The sequence below is a fragment of the Caretta caretta genome, chromosome 6 (assembly GCF_965140235.1).
Source record: "Caretta caretta isolate rCarCar2 chromosome 6, rCarCar1.hap1, whole genome shotgun sequence".
Lineage (NCBI taxonomy): Eukaryota > Metazoa > Chordata > Testudines > Cheloniidae > Caretta > Caretta caretta.
The window spans coordinates 58672721-58693102 of NC_134211.1; the positions used below are offsets into that span (position 1 = coordinate 58672721).

The window sequence follows — 20382 nt, forward strand, 5'->3', positions numbered from 1 at the left end:
GCCTTGCCTCACCTCACCTCCGCCTCCTCCCAGCGCTTGCCACCGCCAAACAGCTGTAGCAAGCTCTCGGAGGGAGGGGGGAGGAGTGGGAACATGGGGCGCTCAGAGGAGGGGCCGGGGATTGGGGGAAGGAGTCCAATAGGGGCAAGGAGGGAACGGAGTTGGGGCAGGGACTTTGGGGAAGGGGTTGGAATGGGCTAGGGGTAGAAGGGGGGTCGAGGACCCACTGGCACCAGAAGTCATTGGCACCTATCATCTGGATGATAGGATGGATTGCACCCTCATCAACTTCATGGATGACGCTAAGATGGGAGGAGATGTAGATACCCTGGAAGGTAGGGATAGGGTCCAGAGTGACCTAGATAGATTGGAGGACTGGGGCAAAAGAAATCTGATAATGTTCAACAAGGACAAGTGCAGAGTCCTGCACTTAGGATGGAAGAATCCCATACACTGCTACAGGCTGTGGACCAACTGGGTAAGCAGCAGTTCTGTAGAAAAGGACCTGGGGATTACAGTGGACAAGAAGCTGGATATGAGTCAGCAGTGTGCCCTTGTTGCCAAGAAGGCAAACGGCATATTGGGCTGCATTAGTAGGAGCATTGCCAGCAGATCCAGGGAAGTGATAATTCCCCTCTATTTGGTACCAATGAGGCCATATCTGGAGTATTGTGTCCAGTTTTGGGCCCCCCACTACAGAAAGGATGTGGACAAATTGGAGAGAGTCCAGCACAGGGCAATGAAAATGATTAGGGGGCTGGGGCACGTGACTGAGGGAACTGCTCTTATTTTAATCTACAGAAGAGAACAGTGAGGGGGGATTTAATAGCAGCCTTCAGCTACCTGAAGGGGGTTCCAAAGAGGATGGAGCTAGGCTGTTCTCAGTGGTGGCAGATGACAGAACAAGGAGCAATGGTCTCATGTTGCAGTGGGGGAGAGAGAGAGGTAGGTTAGATATTAGGAAAAACTATTTCACTAGGAGGGTGGTGAAGCACCAGAATGGGTTACCTAGGGAGGTGGTGGTGGAACCTCCATCCTTAGAAGTTTTTAAGGCCCAGCTTGACAAAACCTTGGCTGGGATGATTTTTTATTTTATTTTTTCCAGTGTGAATAAATGTAAAGTAATACACATTGGAAAAAATAACCCCAACTATATATACACAATATGATAGGGGCTAATTTAGCTACAACTAATTAGGAGAAAGATCTTGGAGTCAGCGTGGATAGTTCTCTGAAGATGTCCATGCAATGTGCAGCGGTAGTCAAAAAAGCAAACGGGATGTTAGGAATCATTTAAAAAGGGATAGAGAATAAGACAGAGAATATCTTATTGCCTTATATAAATCCATAGTATGCCCACATCTTGAATACTGCACACAGATGTGGTCCCCTCATCTCAAAAAAGATATACTGGCATTGGAAAAGGTTCAGAAAAGGGTAACTAAAATGATTAGGGGTTTGGAACAGGTCCCATAGGAGGAGAGATTAAAGAGGCTAGGACTTTTCAGCTTGGAAAAGAGGAGACTAAGGGGGAATATGATAGACGTAGATAAAATCATGAGTGGTGTGGAGAAAGTGAATAAGGAAAAGTTATCTACTTGATCCCATAATACAAGAACTAGGGGCCACCAAATGAAATTAATGGGCAGCAGGTTTAAAACAAATAAAAGGAAGTTGTTCTTCACTCAGCGCACAGTCAACCTGTGGAACTCCTTGCCTGAGGAGGTTGTGAAGGCTAGGACTATAACAGGGTTTAGAAGAGAACTGGATAAATTAATGGAGGTTAAGTCCATTAATGGCTATTAACCAGGATGGGTAAGGAATGGTGTCCCTAGCCTCTTTGTCAGAGGGTGGAGATGGATGGCAGGAGAGATCACTTGATCATTACCTGTTAGGTTCACTCCCTCTGGGGCTCCTGGCTTGGCCGCTGTCAGTAGACAGGATACTGGGCTGGGTGGACCTTTGGTCTGACCCAGTATGGTCATTCTTATGTTTTTACGATTTAGTTGGGGTTGGTCCTGCTTTGAGTGGGGGATTGGACTAGATGAGTTCCTGAGGTCTCTTCCAACTCTAATCTTCTATGACTTCCTACTGTTCAAAGCCATAACCCTAAGATTAAATTAATTTACAATTTTTGCATTTAACTTCCCTATTTGTTTTGTTCTAAGAAAATAGAAATGTAAAATGAGGAAACAGACTGCAATTTGTCCTATTGATGTAATTGAGTACATGTGTGAGGTGTGATACACACATACACCTCTGGAGTCTCCCCAGGACAAATCCAAACTCTTGAACAGCCCACCTTATGGGAACGTACAGAAAAAATAAAACCTCTGAGGGCAGAGTCCAAGATACTAGGGGCTGAAACTCTCTATGAATGTTTTTCAGAGGAAAAAGCATACATATGCTGAATCAGAATAGAAAGTGACTTGTTACTCACTGACGTTATAACAAAAGGGAATTCAGTGTGTTGCAATTATTCAGCCTTCTTCCCAAGAATGAATCTTACTTCCCACCCTATGCTTAAGAGAAAATCAATCCTCCTGGGCCAGGCTCCCTCACTGTCCCCTGCATGTGTTTTGGAGTTTCATGGCCGTCCCAGCTCAGGCCGTTCATCACTCCATTGATTTTGTTATGCAGTTGGTGGCTTCTGTATTCCCCCTTTCAGGATCATCTCTGTCAGGTACCTTCAGAATAGATGACTCCCCTTTAGCTCTACTGCCCTTGAGTCTACCCTCCTTTTGTCAGAGGAGTGGATCTCCTTTCAGGCTTCCTTATGCTGCAGTAACTCCTCCACCTGTGACAGGAGGTTTTGTCTTCCCACCCTTCCCAGGAGTTAGTACATTCTGTGCATAGTTCCCAAACCCTGCCAGATTAGGAAGTGAGTTTGAATTGGGCCTGGCTCTCTGTCTTGGCAGTAGAGATAACTTGTTTCAGAAATTGGAGCACATATACCCAAACACAAGTATCACTGCGGCATTTAAAAAATAAAAAGGTGAGTGCTCAGGAGCAACCGGGTGCTATGCCCACACTGAATTATCTTGGTGTGGTCTGCTGTGGAAGACCAGCTTTCTCTGCTCGTGTTGCCTGAATACCATATTGGGGGTGATACAGAGATGGATCTCTGCATAGAGAAGCTTGATTGTCCTCCTCTTTCAGTTTTAAAATATTACTAAAATCAAAAGGTCCAAATCCCACTTCTCTCAGTGAACTGTGGGTGAGTCAATCCTGTCTCGTGGTTAGAGCAGGGAGACATGTCTGGAGACTTGGATTCTGTTTACAACTCTGCCACTACACACCCCCTACCACCAAGAACGACTTTAAAGCATCACACTGCATTAAGCAAAGGCACCACTGAAGAGAGGATTCCTGCAGCAGTCATAGAAAAGGCAACACTATCCATATATGGCTTACAACAATTTGGTCACAATGTTCTTCAGAAAGACTAGGCTACTAGCCCCTGTTGCCATGTCAAACAGAGTGAAGGAAGAATGTGAGCTCACTGCATTTGAGCCACAGTTGTCTCTTTCTTGGCAGTGGGCCTTAGATCAGGCTTCACTGCTGAAGAATGTGTGTGTCACAGTCAGCTGGATTATCCACAGAACACTGCTTCCATTTTCATCTTCTCAATCCCTCCAGCTGCGGTGCTCAGTGAGCAGAGATGAGGTTCTATGCAAACAAGGCCTGGAGCTCCTCATTCTCCAAAGGGAGCCAGTATAACATGCATGATTCACAACTCAAAGCCAAGCAGAGTGATTAAGAAAAGCTAAATTTATATTAAATTATCAACTCCTAAAATACTGAACATAGTGGTTAAATAACTCCAGAAAGTCCAATCTCTCCAGTGAGTAACGTTAAAATCATTACACAAGAATGCAGGGGAATCACTGCCATTAGCTCAGGACAAACAGGAGAGAGAAGTTTGCTTTTTACATAGCAAATCAGTGCTCAAGAGATCATCCCCCAGTTCTGCCCTTTCTACATTCTGTATAGCCCTCATGCAATTAAGGCCTTTTCCTCCCCAGAACAGGGAAATGCAATGCACCCCCGAGGCAGCATCTCACAAGGGCTGTTTGCTCACATTGGGGAATCTTATGTCCGCTCACACCAGTAGTTGAACTAGGGCTGTAGGAGATTTCATTGCTTCATCTCCCCAGCGTAGCAAACATATGATCTCTGTTGGGGTTGGAGGGGAAGGGACTGGGGAAGTTTGGAGGGTAGCTGTGAATGGTCTTGGGGCTGGAATGTACAGGTTTCCTTCCTAGGAGTAGGAATGTGCATAGTTTCAGAGAGAGTTTGAACACCAGTAGCTGTTGGAAAGACTGATTGAGCTTTTCCTTCTGTTCTGCATTCTCAACTCACGCAGCTATTATTTCCATAGGTCCACTGAGGGGAATGGGTGGGTGTTTCCAGTCCCTCTTCCCCACACACCTGGATGTTTAATGTGTAGTGCAGAGTGATGCATTCACATAACTCATCAGGAGAGAAGAGAGGTAGGGCTGTTCTCCCAGGATGTTAGAGCCTTTTCCCACACAGGCTAGTTCCCCACCCTGCTTCCACTACCCTACACACAGGCTCCCTCCCAACTGGGGTCTTCCTCCTACACTTGAGCCCTTGCTCTTGCCCCTGTGTGTTGCAGCCTGGCTAGCCCAAGTCCATGTTAGTGAAATGGCAAAGCTCTGGCTCCTGCTGCTTTTTCTCCCCACTGAATCCAAATCACCACTCCATGAAGCACCCCTAGCACCAGCTGGGTCCTCCCTACACCCTGGATGGGAATGCACATGGCCTTTTCACAGCAGGAGGCAAGGCTGGGATTATCTCAGGGGATCACTTCTTGGGACAGTTCTGTTTCCAAACACCTAGCTTGGGATTTCATTTTTTACCTTAGATAAAATTCCTATGAACGAAATGGGGGGACTAAACCCTCTTTTGGAAGGGGAAGAGGTTTTTTTCCTTTAGATGTGGCAAGTCAAGAGAATATTAAAAGAAGAGCTTTGGGCCCAGAAGGAGCTAAAGCTTCAAAGGCTGCCAGGGATGTCTCTCTTGAAGCTCAAATAATTAGGTGTGTGGGTTTTCCACCCCCTGCCTTCCCTGCTCTCCCCTTCCCTCCTAAAAAATGAGGATTTGCAGAGACTAGTTCAAATGTGGTTTGTCTTTGGGTTCCCATGAGCCCTATTCCACATGGATGCCTGTTGCCAATGTCATGCTTGGACACCACTCAGCACCCAGGCCCAAGCACACCCCAAAGCTACCAGGGCCCAGCAGGAAACCCACCATGCACTGTGTATAGGAGCCAGGTATAAGTGAAAGGCCTCATAGGCTGCAGAGCCAGAATAGAACTGGGTCCCCATACAGCTGAGGGGAAGAATAGAGACCTCTGCAAGAAGAATTATTTGCCAGTAAAAAAAATGGAACTTAAAGCACAACTTCTAGTTGATAAGTGACTATTCAAAAATGGCCCCTAGAGCGCCATGGCTATTTCTCTGATTCCATGTCAAATGGGCTCAGTTTACTAATAGAATGGTTTCCCCAATCATCCCACTTCACACGCCACTAGTAAAAAAAAAGGTTCTACCAGCCACAACAGATCCTCAGTGACATCTAGTCAGGCCCATGGTCTTCCATAGGTTTGCACAAGTGTAACTGGCTGGCCTTCTGATGGGAACTTTATAAACAGCTTTGTTGATGATGTAAAAGAAGGAATACACTCCAGACTCTCTCCCTCTGAGCTGAGTTTCCTCGCAGTAGGCCTGTGAAGCTAAGAGCAGTAAAAATATATTCTGTCCCCCGATATGGCAGCTCTAACTCCACTGTACACTGAAAGCAGTTAGGAGAGTCCTATCTGCATTCAGTTGCTTTTTGAAGTGGGTGATAGCAACAAGGTGAATAGGAGCAGTGTCCATTGCCAGCAACAGACACAGTGCTCCAGCACCAGGCTTCACCACTCCTGTAGAGATGTGCCAGAAGGTGGGGAAAGTGGCAGTGACATTCTAATGACATCAATCACAAGAAACATAGCAGCTGTGGTTGCTCTCTTTATCCCCTTAGAAGTGACCTGCTGCTACACTGTCCCCTCTTTCAGCCCTCCACCAATTCCCCAAAGTAGAGAGAGCAGAGCTGGCCTCTGAATGAATCGGGCAAGAGGTGCTGAGCCTGATGAGAAGCTGGCAGTGGAGGAGCTCTGCTCTCCCAGAGGCATGAATTGTGAGCTTGACAGTGCAGAACTCGCAGATTGCCAGAGGGGACAGAATCTGAATTAGACTCAGCCCAGAGGAGTCACTGCAGAAGTTACCATGGCAGCTTCCAGGAAAAGGGAACATATAAATAAACCACAAAACAGTGAGAATGAGCCAAAAGGGTCTCTGGGGTCCATTCCCCCCTGCCATGAGGGAACAGTCTGGCCCCAGCTCCTTGCTGAAAGGCAGTCAGTCTCTGGGCTCCTTGCAACAGGAAGGCTTGTCTCTGGGCTTCTCCCTGCATGACAAAATGAGTCCTGTCTCATTCATATAGAGCAGGGGCTGAGGAGGAGCTGGGCATCTCCAAGGTAGTGCATGCTTTAGACCTCACTCTCCGTGGAGGGCTTGCATTGGTGTTTCCAACCTGTGTCTGGGAGTGAGCCGCGCCGTTCCGGGGTGGCTGCTGCCGTGTTGACACTGCTGCACTCAGACTGCTCCTCCTGCAGCAGCTGCTCAGTTTCGGTGTCATCCAGTGAGCCAGAGCTGGCCTGGATAGAGACAGTGTCAGTCTTCATGCAGACGTGGTCCCGGAGTATCCCTCCCCGGGAGCTCCGTATCTGCTTGAGGTCATCCCACTCAGACTCGTCACCGGACAAGAGGCATATTCCTTCCACAATCTTGATCTTTTCCTTGGTGTAGCAATGATCATGACCAGCCTAGCGGGGAGACAACAGAATAAAAATACCCACAGAGCATCAGTCACTTCTAGCCAAAGAACAAAGCAGCGGCTGGAATGAGACAGGCAAAGAAGCAAGCAAAGGGATGCCCCTCAATGAAAAGAGTAACTGGCTGCTGCCATCAGGGCAGCAGAGACCATTCTAGTCTTCCCCCTCACAATGCTCAGCCCAGCACACCCAAGCCCTCCCCAAAGGAATACCCATTCCAAATCTCCAGGCTCCTTCAATCCATGGAAAAAGGTGAGGGAAGATGGCTCTTCTGCTTCACTTGGACAAATGGAGTCAATGCCATTTGGGGGCAGGAATAATACCAGAGCCTGAACAGGAAGGAGAAACCTGGAAGCAGGAACAGCCAAGAGAGACTAAAGGGCAGAAGTAGGCAGAAAATCAGGTAGGAGTTTGCAATGGGACAAGGCTGCTAAAAAGGTTAATCAGTTTGGGAGCTGCATATGCAGTGGCTTTATATCCCAGAGCAGGGAGGAGCAAGTTGCCCTTTATACACATCTTGAGACAGCCCACCTGGTCTACTGTGTTGGGTTTGAGCACCTCACTGCAGTGAAAATAACAGAGGAAGTATAGAGAACAACAGACATTATCAGAGGGCTAGAGGGACAAAGTTATGAGCAGAGATTAAGAGTGAATTCTGTCTAGCTTGGCTCAGTGATGACTGAAGAGGCATGGGTGTAGACATCTCATAGGTGTTTGTAAACCCGCCCCCCCCAGAGGAGAGAAGAATTATGTGTGTGATACATGTGGGTATATCTAAGTAATGAGACTAAGAAAAAAATGGGAAAGGTTTAGAGTGAATCTCAGGGAAACCATTCTGACAGTGGAGTATTGGAGGCTGTGAAATACAGAGGAAAGATTGAGGGATCTATTTCTTGGGGCATTTCAAACAAAACCACTAAAAATTGTCCTATATGGAACAATCCTATCCTGGCCCCTGGGAAAGGGAGTCAATGGTATAACAGGCCTTATCCATCTCCAGGGTCTACAAGAATCATAAACTCCCCCAGATAAGTTATTTTCTTTAAGTAGCATAAACTGCAAACCCTTAGCCACACAACCAAAAGACCAGTGCTAGAAAATGCCCTGTGCATCCCCAGCCCAGGGAGTTTAGTTGAGCTAGTTCAAAGGCACAAACACAGACACATGGGAAAGCCAGCCGAGCAGCAATTTGTACATGACAGTGTTAGAGCCTTTCAGTGCTGCAGGAGTGAAGGAGATGGGGGTCACTCACACATATACAAACAGAGCAGTGATACCTGACGTGAGGATGTGAGCAGAAATCAGAAGAAGAAAGATGAGAAGCTATCAGGGGGATGAGAAAGTTGCTGAGGAAACAAAGAGGAGAAACTAAGTGCTACACGATAAAAATAGATACAGCTCTATATGGGGCCCATACCAATGTCCTAGTCATCAGGATTTTCAGTTCTTCTCTCCACCCTGCCCCTCCACATGGTGCATAGACAAGAGCTGTGTCCCTTCTAGCCAGACTCTTCCTGGTTCTATCCGTGACTGCCCAGGGCAGTGTTAGGGTCAGTGGGGAAGGACAGGACTCAGCCAAGGAACATGGGTCCAAAGGTAGAATTTTCCCTTTAAACCCAACAGCCTGGTGGCCAGCAACACTGTAAGAGGGACACAGGAGACTATAGGAATAGGGGGGAAGTTGGAGCCTAAGGCAGGTCTGCGCAAGTGGGAAACAATGAGGAACTGAGAGATGTGCTAGTTAAGCCCTGTGAGAGTCTTGCTTGGTAGCTTACTGCAGCTGCCCTCACCCATCCCAGGGATCTTCCTGGGACAGATTTTGGAGAGCTCTGGGGATGGGGATGTTTTCGGGGTTCAGGTACCTGCCAAGAACCAAGCACAATTCACTTTCACTATTTACATAGATTTGTAATGTTAGGACAGTTAGAAGTTGGTCCCGGAGGCCTCTAAGAGCAGCTCTTACCTCCTTCTTATAGCACAGCTGGTTGTACAAGGTCGGCTTGGGAATAGTTTCGATCTTCACCTCCTGGGTAGCTGTCCGGTATGACGGGTTACTGTAAGTCAGGTTCCCCAAGCCAGGGTCTGTGAACTTAGACTTCTTGTGTCTGTAGGAGGAGAAATCAGGAAGAGGAGGTGGAAGAACAAACAACAGAAATATCCAAAACACATGACCTGGTAGTAATGGGAGACTAACTACCCAGATATCTGTTGGCAAGGTAACACAAAATGTCCAGTAAGTTCTTGGAATGTGTTAGGGGACAACTTCTTGTTTCAGAAGGTGGAGGCAGTAACTAAGGACATAGAATCAAGTATAAACTAGCTAACTTAACAGGAAGGAATTGGTTGCTAATCTGAAGGTGTATGGCAACTTGGGTGAAAGTGATCATGAAATGATGGACTTCACGATTATAAGGAAAGGAAGAAGTGAAAACAGCAGAATAAGGAAGATGGACTTCAAAAAATCAGACTTTAACTAACTCAGAACTGGTAGAGAAGGCCTCATGGGAAGAAATTCTCAGCAACAGCAAACTATCTCGACGGTAAGGAAAGATAGAAAGACCAGTAAGAGGACAGTATATCTCCATTAGGAGCCTTTAATGACCTGAAAATCAAAAAGGAAACCTACAAAAAGTGGAAACATGGACAAACTGCCAAGGAGGAGTACAAAAGAATAGCATAAACATGCAGAGACAAAGTCAGAAAGTCTAAGACACAAAATGAGTTACACCTAGCAAGGGACATAAAAGGCAATAAGAAGAGCTTCTATCAATACACTAAGAGCAAGAGAAAGACAAATGAAAGTGTAGGTCCTCTACTTAGTGGTGAAGGAGAACTAACAGAGAACTCTAGAAAGCTGAGGTATTGCTTACTTTGCTTCAGTCTTCACTAAAAAGGTTAATAGAATTAATTTAACAACAAGGGGGAAGGAACGCAAGCCAAAATAGAGAGAGAACAGATTAGAGAATATTTAAACAAGTGAGATGTATTCAAGTTGGCTAGACCTGATGAAATTCATCCTAGTGTCCTTAAGGAACTAGCTGAAGCAATCTCGGAACTTTTACCAATTATCATTGAGAACTGATGGAGAACAGGTGAGGTCCCTGATGACTGGCGAAGGGGAAACATAGCAACTATATTTTAAAAGGAGAAACACAGAGCACCTGGAGAATTATAGACCAGTCAGCCTAACTTGGATTAGGAGAGAACAGGGTTATAAGGAATAGTTAAAATGGATTTGCCAAGAACAAATCATGCCAAACCAAACTAACTTCCTTTTTGACAGGGTTACTTGTCTCGTGAATAGAGGGGAAGCAATACTCATGATATATCTTGATTTTCGTAAGGCTTTTGACACAGTCCTACATTATAGTCCCATCAGCAAAATAAGGAAATGTGATAAAATTATTATAAAGCATACAACTTGTTGAAAGACCGTACTCAAATCGTAGTTATCAATGATTCACTGTCGGACTATTGGGACATATCTAATGGGGTCCCAAATAGGTGGTATTGTCCTGGGTCTGGTACTATTCAATATTTTAATTAGTGACTCTCATAATGGAGTGGAGAGTATACTTATAAAATTTGAGGATGACACCAAGCTGGAAGGGGTTGCAAGCACTTTGCAGGACAAGATTAAAATTCAAAGTGACTGACAAATTGGACTGAAATCAACAAGATGAAATTCAGTAAAGACCAGTATAAAGTACTACATTTAGGAAGGAAAAATTAAGTGCACAACTACAAAATGGGGATAGTACTGCTGAAAAGGGGGGAGGGGGCGGGCTATAGTGGATCACTAATTTAATATGAGCCAATAATGTGATATGCTGTGAAAAACACTAATTTTTCTGGAGTATATTAACAGGAGTTTCATATGTAAGACATGGGATAATTATTCTGCTCTACTTGGCACTGGTAGGCCTCATCTGGAGTTCTGTGTCCAGTTCTGAGAGCCACACTTTAAGAAACATGTGAATAGATTATAGTGTGTCCAGAGGACAGCAGCAAAAATGATAAATGATTTACAAAACCTGACCAATGAGGAAAGGTTTAAAAAAACTGGGTATGTTTAGTCTTCTTTGCTCAAGACTGAGAGGGGCACCTGATAACAGTCTTTAAATATGTTAGGGGCCGTTACAAAGAGGACTGTGACTGATGACCACTGAGGGTAGGTGAAGAAATAACAGGCTTAATCTGCAGCAAGGGAGACTTTGGCTAGATGTGAGAAAAACTTTCTAACTATACGAATATTTAAGCGCTGGAATAAGTTTTCAAAGGAGGTTGTGGAATCCCCATAATTGGAGTTTGTCTAACCTGTTCTTAAAAACCATCTGTCACAGACTGTCTAGGTTTACTTGGTCCTGACTCAGTGCAGAGGACTGGACTACATGACCTTGAGGTCCCTTCCAGCCCTACATTTCTATGATTCTGTCAGTAGAGAATTACGGTCCCATTGCCAAAAGGTCTGTTTCTACAGACAAGGCCCCAACCTAGTGACCAGAAAGCTCCAATGATCTATTTGTTCCCTCAGGCCAGAGGAGAGCCTGTTTCATCAGGTACAGGTGTTCCCTTCAACTGCCTGTACAGCCACCATGCACTAGGGCCAGGCAGTCGGGTTGTCTCTCGCTTACACCAGTACAAGTCAGAGGTGACTTCGCTATTAGGCAATGGAGTCATATTAGTGTAAAACCCATAAGAGCAGAATCAGGTCATGGCCTTTACAGAGACAGAGATCAGTAGAACAAAACAAGTGCCCCTTAGGAGAGGGTCATGCTCTGGAAGAGCTTGTGAGAGCAGCTGGCTGAAAGCGTTTGGAACTCACAGATTTACTAGACAAGCGTTTCTCAAACTGTGGGTCGGGACCCCAAAGTGGGTCATGACCCCATTTTAATTAGGTCACCATGGCTGGTGTTAGACTTGCTGGAACCTGGTGCCAAAGCCCGAGCCCCACTGCCCCAGGCTGAAGCTGAAGCCCGAGCGCTGCAGCCATGGGCAGCGGGGCTCAGGTTACAGGCCCTTTGCCTGGGCTTCAACTTTGCCCCCTAGCCCTTGGTGGTACGGCTCAGGCTTGGGCTTTGGCCCCCAAACCCGGGGCAGCAATGCTTGGGTGGGCTCAGGCTTCAGTCCCCTGTCCTGGGATCATGTAGTAATTTTTGTTGTCAGAAGGGGGTCGCGATACAATGAAATTTGAGAACTTCTGTACTAGACGAGATCCAATGCCATGGTGATACAAATTCCATCATGCTCCTGCATATGATTTTCCAGACTCTCTATAACATCAAGCTAAACAGGGTTTTGCAGAGCAGGGAGCAGGAGGGCTGGGTGCAAGTGCAGGGGGTGGCTCTTCCCATATGCTCTTTATAAGGAGGAGGAGAACTTTAGGGCTCCCCAACAGACCTCAGTCTGCTCCCCAAGGTCTACGTGGGCCAGGGGTCTTCGTAAATAAAATGAAATCGTTATTATTACTGTTTCCAGATAATGAGATGCTTGTAGCCCCAGCGATGAAGGACCTTTGTTGAAAATCTCCTTCAACCAAAAGACTCAATTCACCAACAACAGGGAAGAAGGGGACAGGATGGGAAGTGGGGGTCAGATACCTGTATATAATTAGAGCAGCAATAAGCAGCAGAATGACCAAGACACTCAGGAGGCCTCCAATAATGTAGGTGACATGCAGCCCTTCTCCTGAAAAAGAATAGCAAGGGTGAGAGGAGGCCCTTTCTGTGCCACTGGAATATGTTCAAAACTAGTGTAGCTGTGTGTGCATACATGTACACACCTATGTATTGGGGTTTAGCAGCCCAACTCTAGGGTGGATCTTGGCACAGCTTGAGCCCATTCTCTCCTCTTCAGGGAATCTGGAGAAGACCTCTGAAGTAGGGGTGATATTATTTTTCAAAGATAGGGGCAAGTTACCCCCTTCTGCTCACAGCTTACTCCCTGGCTGGGTTAGTCTTCCTCACCAACCAGACTAGAGGGGGAAAGCACCCTTTGGGAGCTAAACTTGTTCCGCCTGAGTGATGAATGTGGGGGTTGGGGAACTCTGCTGTCCTTCAGACTAAAATCCTCTCCTCTGGCCACCTAGGGAAGAGCCTGTTTGGGGCTGAAAGAGAGCATGACTGATTTTCATCCTTGGGATACTCCTTGTCCTGCTCAGAATGAGATTGAAGAAAGTCACATTTGAGTCCTGAACACCTTAGAACGAAAGGCCCTGGCATAATCTGGAAGAAAGGTTCAGCTAGCAGAGAGTAAGGAAGAAGAACTCACCTGTGGTTGCCAGTACTGCCTCGTTCTTCCGGGTGCACAGGCCTTGGCCAATATCTTTGGCAGAGCAGCTGAAGGGCACAAAGACACAGAGTTATCTCACTGCACAGAGCAGCCAGTCATCATCTGGGTATGGATGGAGCCATGCAGGATAGGGCAGGCTGCAGCTGGGAATGGAGGGTAAGCTGGGGGTTTGAGAAGGGGCATTATGACAAGAGATTCCTTTGCCTGCTCAAGTATATCCTTCTACCCAGATGAAAGAGGTTTCTCTGGACCTAACTATGTAGGTCTTAGAGTCTCCACACTCTTCTGTCGCACTGCAAGTGAAGCTGGGATCTTTGGACAGCTTGTTCATGGGACATATTCAAGAAAGGGCATTAGCGCTGAGCAGTCACTCTTCCCCTTCCCTCTACATTGAGGCTACATCGTGCTAATCTCTTAGGAAAGGAACAGAAGAAAAGCCAGCCCTGCAGAGAAAAATTTTTCTGCAGGGATTTTTATTCCCAGCAAAGAGAAAGAGGTATGTCTTTGCTTGCAGTTAATACCCCAATATGCGATGGAAGAGCTCTCCCTGCTGGGCAGGGAGAGAAGTGGGCCAAGGGACAATGGCAGAAAATACTTTCTATGCATTTAATCATAAAAGTAAGACCTGCAGACATGCTGTTTGGTCCCATCCTAGCTATCCCTTCAGGGCCAAGGCAGGACTGCTTCCAGGGCTCTGCCCAGTCTAGTTTAAAATGATCAAAGCAATGGAGCTCCCACCCCCCCCATCCCATGGGAAATCATTCTCCATGTTAAGAGTTCAGCAGTCATACATGTGAAGCACAGGGTACCATAGGCAGGGCCAAGAGGATTCCTGCACCTTGAACAACCAATCACGCTAGCAGGCACATTTGAAAGTGGGCAGCGAGGCCTATGCAGCCCATGCCAGCTCCAAAGAGTGCTGGCTAGAGCCCTGCGCAGATAAAAATGTGGATCCGCATCCAAAAGAATCAACTTGTATCTGACCCGCAATCTGCCCTCTGTCTTTTATCCGCAAACCACACCAGCAGCCAGCTATCTCTCAGTGCCTCTTAGGAGCAGTGTCTGTGTGCGAGTGTACTGTATACAGGATCTCAAAAGTGGGGAAGCAGCTGTCTGTAGCTCATAGCCTATGAGGCTGCTTCCTTGCCTTCTAGATCCTGTATTCCTCTCCCCTTTCTCCCCCCTCCCGCCAAATACAGAGGAAAGGAGAGGAGATAGATCAAGAAGCAGCTGTCTGTAGCTCATATGGCTTCCTAACTTACTTTGCAGAAGCAGCTGCCTCCCTCTCCAACTGACCTGATATAGCAATAGTGAAGTCGGGAGTTTCCTAAATTGCTTGGCTGCTTAAACTGCATCAATAGGAGCTGGGGGATTTTGCTGCCTGTCTTGATCTATCACCGCCCCTTTCTCTGTATGGAGCAGGGGGAGGGAATATAGGATCTGGAAGGAAGCAGCCTCACAGGCTATGAGCTGCAGACAGCTGCTTCCCCACCTTTGAGATCCTATATTTAGAGCCCTGCACGAATACAAAATTTGTATTTACCATCCAATCTACAAAAATGGTCCTCAGATATCCACAGATTTGCAGGGCTCTAGTGCGGGCCTCTGCCTTCGTAGACAGGGTCTTCTGTGGCTATTTACAGGGTGTCTAGAGTTTGTATGGTCTCACTCTACCTTGGGGAGGCGTGATAAGGTGGTGGAAGCTGAAAGGGACATGCACATCCTGCATTTAACTCTCAAGTCCAGATTGCAAGCTGCAAAGTCACTCACTTTCCTTCTGTTGCTTCCAGGGATGTGTGGGGTTTGGTCGTTGCAGAGCCTGATCTGCCAGGTGAGGTCTGGCTCCTCTCGCTCATACTGGTTGTTTCAGGAACAGGGGGGACCATTCCAGGAACTAAACAATATAGACAGAAAAAGAAATATGAGCCTGGTTTTGTGAGACAGATGAAGAAGTCTGCTAGACCACAGATCACTTCCTAAATAGTGAGACCAAGAATTTGTGTACAGAGCTCAGATACCCAATGCCCATCTGCTCCAGCAGGAAGCAATGTAGGAAAGGTATTTGCAGCTCACAGCTGCTTGACTTACATTGTAGGGACTTTTGTAGGTTTGGAGACCTCCCAGATACCCTGCTTCTCAACAGGAGATGCTAAAGGCCAGGGTGGGAGTGCTGGCTGTGGTTCACATATGGATGCTATTACCCCAGACAACCTCTCTGAACTCACCGGTGGAGCAGGGTCGTCCATCTGGTTCATCTGGACATACACAAACAAAGTCAGAAACCCTGGCAAAGCAGAGATGGGTGCAGCCTCCATTATTCACTCCACAGGCATTCGTACCTGAAGGAGACAACCAAGGCATTAAACCTGGAGCAAGTGATCAGGTGAGGCCTTGATGGAGTTCAGTACACAAGAGCAGGAGCCTCACTTCCCTCTCAATCAAGATACACTGCTCAGAAGGCCAAGGAACTTCTGTGCCACATGAACCAACCCCTCTACCCCACAGTACTGAGAGAATGATGGAGAGAGCCAGGCACCAACAGATTACAATAACCGTGTCAAAAAGGGGCTAGAATATTCTGGAAATCAGCAGAGAGGAGCCCAACCATTGCATCCAAACAGATAAATCTTAGGAATAGACGCTTGGTGGTTACTACAGAGAATTCTTTCCCAGGTCTCTGACTGGAGGCTCTTGCCCACATGCTCAGGATCTAACTGATCACCATATTTGAGGTTGTGAAGGAATGCCCAGGTCAGATTGGCAACGACCCTGTGGCCTTCCTCTGCAACATGGGGCATGGGCCACTTGCTGGTTTGACCTAGAGTAAACAGTCGATTCTCTGTAACTTGAACTCTTTAAATCAAGATTTGAGGACTTCAATAACCCAGTCAATAACTGGGCATAGGACAGGTGAGTGAGGTCCTGTGGACTGGGATGTGCATGAGGTCAGACGACATGATCATGATAGTCCCTTCTGGCGTTAAAGTCTGAGTCTAAACTGATTGTTTAATAATTTGTTCCAGTATATTTTCCAGGTATCAAAGTTAAGCTGACCGGCTTTGATTCTCCGAGTCCTTCGTTCACCTTTTTAAAGATAGATACTATATTTGCCTTCTCCTGTCCTCTGGGAATTCACCCTCCGCTCCATGAGTTCTCAAAAGATAATTGCTTATGGTTCCCAAATTGCTTCTGCGAGTTCCTTACAGACACTAGAATAAATTTCATCCAGTCCAGCCAACTTGAATATATCTAATTTATCTAGATGTTCTTTAACCTGATCTTTCTCTATTTTGGCTTGCCTTCCTTCCCCTTGTTGTTAATATTAATTATGTGAAGCATCTGGTCATAATTAATTCTTTTAGTGAAGACTGAAGCAAAATAGGGATGAAACCCCTCAGTCTTCTTCAAATTGTTTATTTGCTCTCCTTCCCTGCTAAGTAGAGGTCTACACTTTTCTTCATCTTTCCATTGCTCCTAATGTGTTTATAGAACTTCTTCCTATTGCAACACAATTCTCCATTAGTAAGATAAGTCTAAACTGACCGTCCCCCAGTTACTTCCTCCACCTTCTGAAACAAGAAGTTGTCCCCAACACGTTCCATGAAATTACTGGCCATTTTGTGTTACTTTTTCAACAGACATCGGGGTAGTTCAAGTCTCCCATTACTATCAGATCTTGTGTTTTGGTATTTCTGTTGTTTGTTCTGGACATGCTTCATCCTCCTCCTGATTTGGTAGGCTGTAGTAGTCTCCTACCATGACATTGCCCCTGGTTTTTCCCCTCCTTATCTTCACCCAGAGACTTTCAACGGGCCTTCCTCTCACCTCCTTTTGGACCTCAGAACAAGAATATATATTCTGGATGTACAATGCAACTCCTCCCTTTTTTCCCTGCCTGCCCTTCCTGAATGAGGAAAGACAGGCAGTTATAAGGAAGTTATAACATAGGCTTCCACAGCTGAAATCTTAGAGATGCAGAGAACGTGCCCAACCAAGACTGAGGGAAGAGTCACAGTTTGTAGGCCACACAAAGGGGGGTGATTGGAGGGCAAGGGCTCTCTGGTGAGAGACTGCACTCATTAAACATGCCAGAGTACCTGCAACCTGCTTGGCAACAACTAGCAGATGCAGCAATTAGGATCACCCCATATACCTGTCTGCCTCTGTGGGGAGACCACAATGATATCCATTAGCCCCTCAACATTGGCCAGGACAGTCTCCTTGTTTCGGCCTGAGTATTTGTCCACTCGCTGGATAGATTTGGTTTGCCAGTCAGTCCAGTAGATCCACCTGTCCTGCTGCTCAGAGGGAAAAAATCAAAGGCATTAGAGCATTTGGTCACATATATACAGGAACTGCAACAAGAGTATTCATAGGGCTTAGGACTCCAGACAAATCCCCTTCCCAGCCTAACTTCCCTCTTCTCAATGTCAATCAGGAGCTTCCCGCATCCCCTCAGCCAAACTCTTTTTCTAGAAACAGCCTTAGGTAAATCCCAACCCAGAGAGGAACACACCAGATCCCCCACTACCCCATATATACCCAAGCAGTCTGTACTATCCCCTGTGGAGCCTGGCTGTACAGCAGTCACTGCATTCACCAATACCAGCGGGCTCCTTTTTACCTGTGTCAGGGCAAAGGGGTGTGAAACCTGGCTGACCAGGACCTGGCGTAACTTCCCATTGAGATCAGCACTCTCTATACGGTCAAGATGTGCATCCACCCAGTAAATCCTATAGAGACAGGGAAAAGAGATGAGACCAAACCCCACTGTTAGTCTTCCACCCATACTCACACATCACACTTCTGAGTCACTCACTAGCCCAAGATGCCTCAGATCAGGCAAAACACTTCAGAGGATTGAGCTAAAAAGGCTCAGGTGCACTACATATCTTACTCAGTTCTCCTGGGTATGACAGTATCACTCCCACTCTTGAACTGACCTTCTAGTATCATAGTCTAATGTCAGTCCATTGGGCCAGCCCAGGTCAGTGTTGATTAGAATTTTGCGCTCAGAGCCATCCAAGTTTGCCCGCTCAATTTTAGCGATGTGACCCCAGTCCGTCCAGAAGAGGTACCTGAACAGAGACAAGGCAGATGCAAGAGACAGGTAAGCTCCCAGAGGATGGGGAAGAGGCAGAAGGACAGGTATGAGACTTTGCATTATTAAGTCCACTAAAAACTTTACTTGTGGACTAAAACAGCTGAGTGTACATTTTTCACTAAAAGTTCCAGTTTTGTTCACTTATCACACCCCATTTTCCCAATCTTGGCCCGCATCACTCCAAGCTGGACCTAACTCTTCCCCAGCCGCTATCATCATCCCACTCCAAACAAAGGCAGCCCAGTCTCCAGGAACTTGCCAGACTCAGACCACACATCCTTCCTTCCTCCCAGATCTCCCTCCCATTGAACTGGCCTTGTACATCCTGACCTCCCACATCTTCCCCTCCACTTGGCCCTAAACCTACCCCTTCTTGGGAAAGGCAGCAATTGCTCGGGGTTCATCCAGGCTGTTATTAATAAGCACTTTTCTGCAGCTGCCATCCAGTCTGGCCACTTCAATGGTGTTGCGACCTGTGTCAGTCCAGTACAGGTTCCTGGCAACCCAGTCCACTGCCAAGCCATCCGTCGTCTTCAGTCCATGACCAATGACGGTCTCCATGCTGCTGCCATTCAGGTCTGCCCGCCTGGGGAAATCAGTGCCAAACAGGATAAGGCATAAGAGGGCTCCTCGTGATCCTTCAAGTCTCCCTGTGCCATTCTTCTCTATCAGTGGGACCACCAGCTCTTCCCCCCCAGTTCCCATGAAGGCTACATGTGTCTCCAACAATTAGTTCAGTAACACAAACTGCTGTAAGAAGAAAAGGAGGACTTGTGGCACCTTAGAGACTAACAAATTTATCTGAGCATAAGCTTTCGTGAGTTACAGCTCACTTCATCGGATGCTGTGTATGCTGTTGGTGAGTATCACTACATTCCCAGCCCTTCAGGCAGGAACCACCTCCGCCTACTGTAAAACACTAATCTATAAGAGCAGCCAACAGTGCAAAGACAAACTCAGCCTAAGAGGCTGGGCGCCAGCAGCCACTTACCCCTGGGCACCTACCTGATGACATCAAGGAAGACATCTGTGTAGTAAATCTTGCCGTCCACACTGTCATAGTCCAGAGAGATGACATTGTTCAGCTCTGGGACAGGGACATGCACATCAGTGTGATCATTTGTGTCCAGTGAGATGCGTCGGATGGAGCCACGGCTGGAGAAGAGCAGATAGGTCTCCGGAGAGGGATCACAGGTCTGCTCATCACTCTTCAGCTGGATGCCGGTGGGGCAGGCACAAGAGAAGCCAGCAGGGTGGGGCAGGCAGAGGTGGGAGCAGCCACCATTCCTTATGCTGCACTTGTTAAAGCCTTTGGGAAAAAGGAAGAGGAAAAGTCAGCCTGACTCCATGTTTCCAGAGACCTAAGCCTTCCATCTGTTTACAGGGCACAAACACATAATTCACTGGCCGCTGATTTCATTCCAACGGCATCCTTGCTAGGACTAGATTGTAGGTCACCACGAAGGGACACTTACCCAAAGATTCAACTGTGCTCTGCAGGATCAGTGGATGTGGGGGGCCAGTAGGGGCAGCCCCCTGCCCTGTACTCCTTGATATTAGAACTTCCCAATGGAAGAAACAGCAAACAGCTGGTTTCCACTGGCCGTCTGAGGATCATGTGATTCCAGTTTAGCTCTGCTATTTGCAATAGCAGCAACAACACCCCAGCTGGAAAGAGTGCAGGAGTGGCATAATAAGCCACCCCTAGCCAGTCTGGCCCAGAAGTTTCCATTCTGAGTTAGACACATGTAGCAGGGGTGCTAGATAGGCCCACATTAAGCAAATGGCTTCTTAGTGGGTATGCATATTTAGTTTTATCATGGGAATAGTCAGGCTTTTTTTTATTATTAAATCTATATATATTTAGTGTGAGGGAGGAAAGTCCAGCAGAAGCAAGGGAGAAGGCAACAGGTATGGGACAAGGGCGGTGTCAGGGCTGGAGCAAACAGGAGGGAGTGGGACTGGGATGCTGACCAAAAGCAGCAGGTGTTGAGGAAGGAGTGAGGTTGCATAGTGCACAGTGTTAGGGAGGATGTTTCAGCCATGTGAGAAGAGGCCAAGAGCTGCCTGTAGGAGAAGGTAAGGA

The 20382-nt window shown here is 46.9% G+C and overlaps 1 protein-coding gene across 5 annotated transcripts in view; it reads right to left on the bottom strand.

The window, feature by feature from the left end:
* Positions 1–3753: 3753 nt before the first annotated feature.
* The window catches only part of LRP4 (LDL receptor related protein 4), a 104168-nt gene continuing 87539 nt past the window's right edge, over positions 3754–20382 (bottom strand). For 4 of the 5 annotated variants that reach the window (XM_048854171.2, XM_048854170.2, XM_048854169.2 and 1 more), the window contains 11 exons: positions 19302–19605; positions 18664–18882; positions 18136–18270; positions 17817–17925; positions 17346–17490; positions 15418–15531; positions 14963–15086; positions 13172–13239; positions 12502–12589; positions 8865–9006; positions 3754–6892 (listed from right to left, as the gene is read on the bottom strand). In XM_048854171.2, the coding sequence (XP_048710128.1) occupies positions 6557–6892; positions 8865–9006; positions 12502–12589; positions 13172–13239; positions 14963–15086; positions 15418–15531; positions 17346–17490; positions 17817–17925; positions 18136–18270; positions 18664–18882; positions 19302–19605 (1784 nt within the window). In that variant the 3' untranslated portion in view covers positions 3754–6556. Of the gene's footprint in view, positions 6893–8178; positions 8248–8864; positions 9007–12501; positions 12590–13171; positions 13240–14962; positions 15087–15417; positions 15532–17345; positions 17491–17816; positions 17926–18135; positions 18271–18663; positions 18883–19301; positions 19606–20382 lie in introns of all 5 variants that reach the window. The other variant, XM_048854172.2, reaches the window with a different exon arrangement.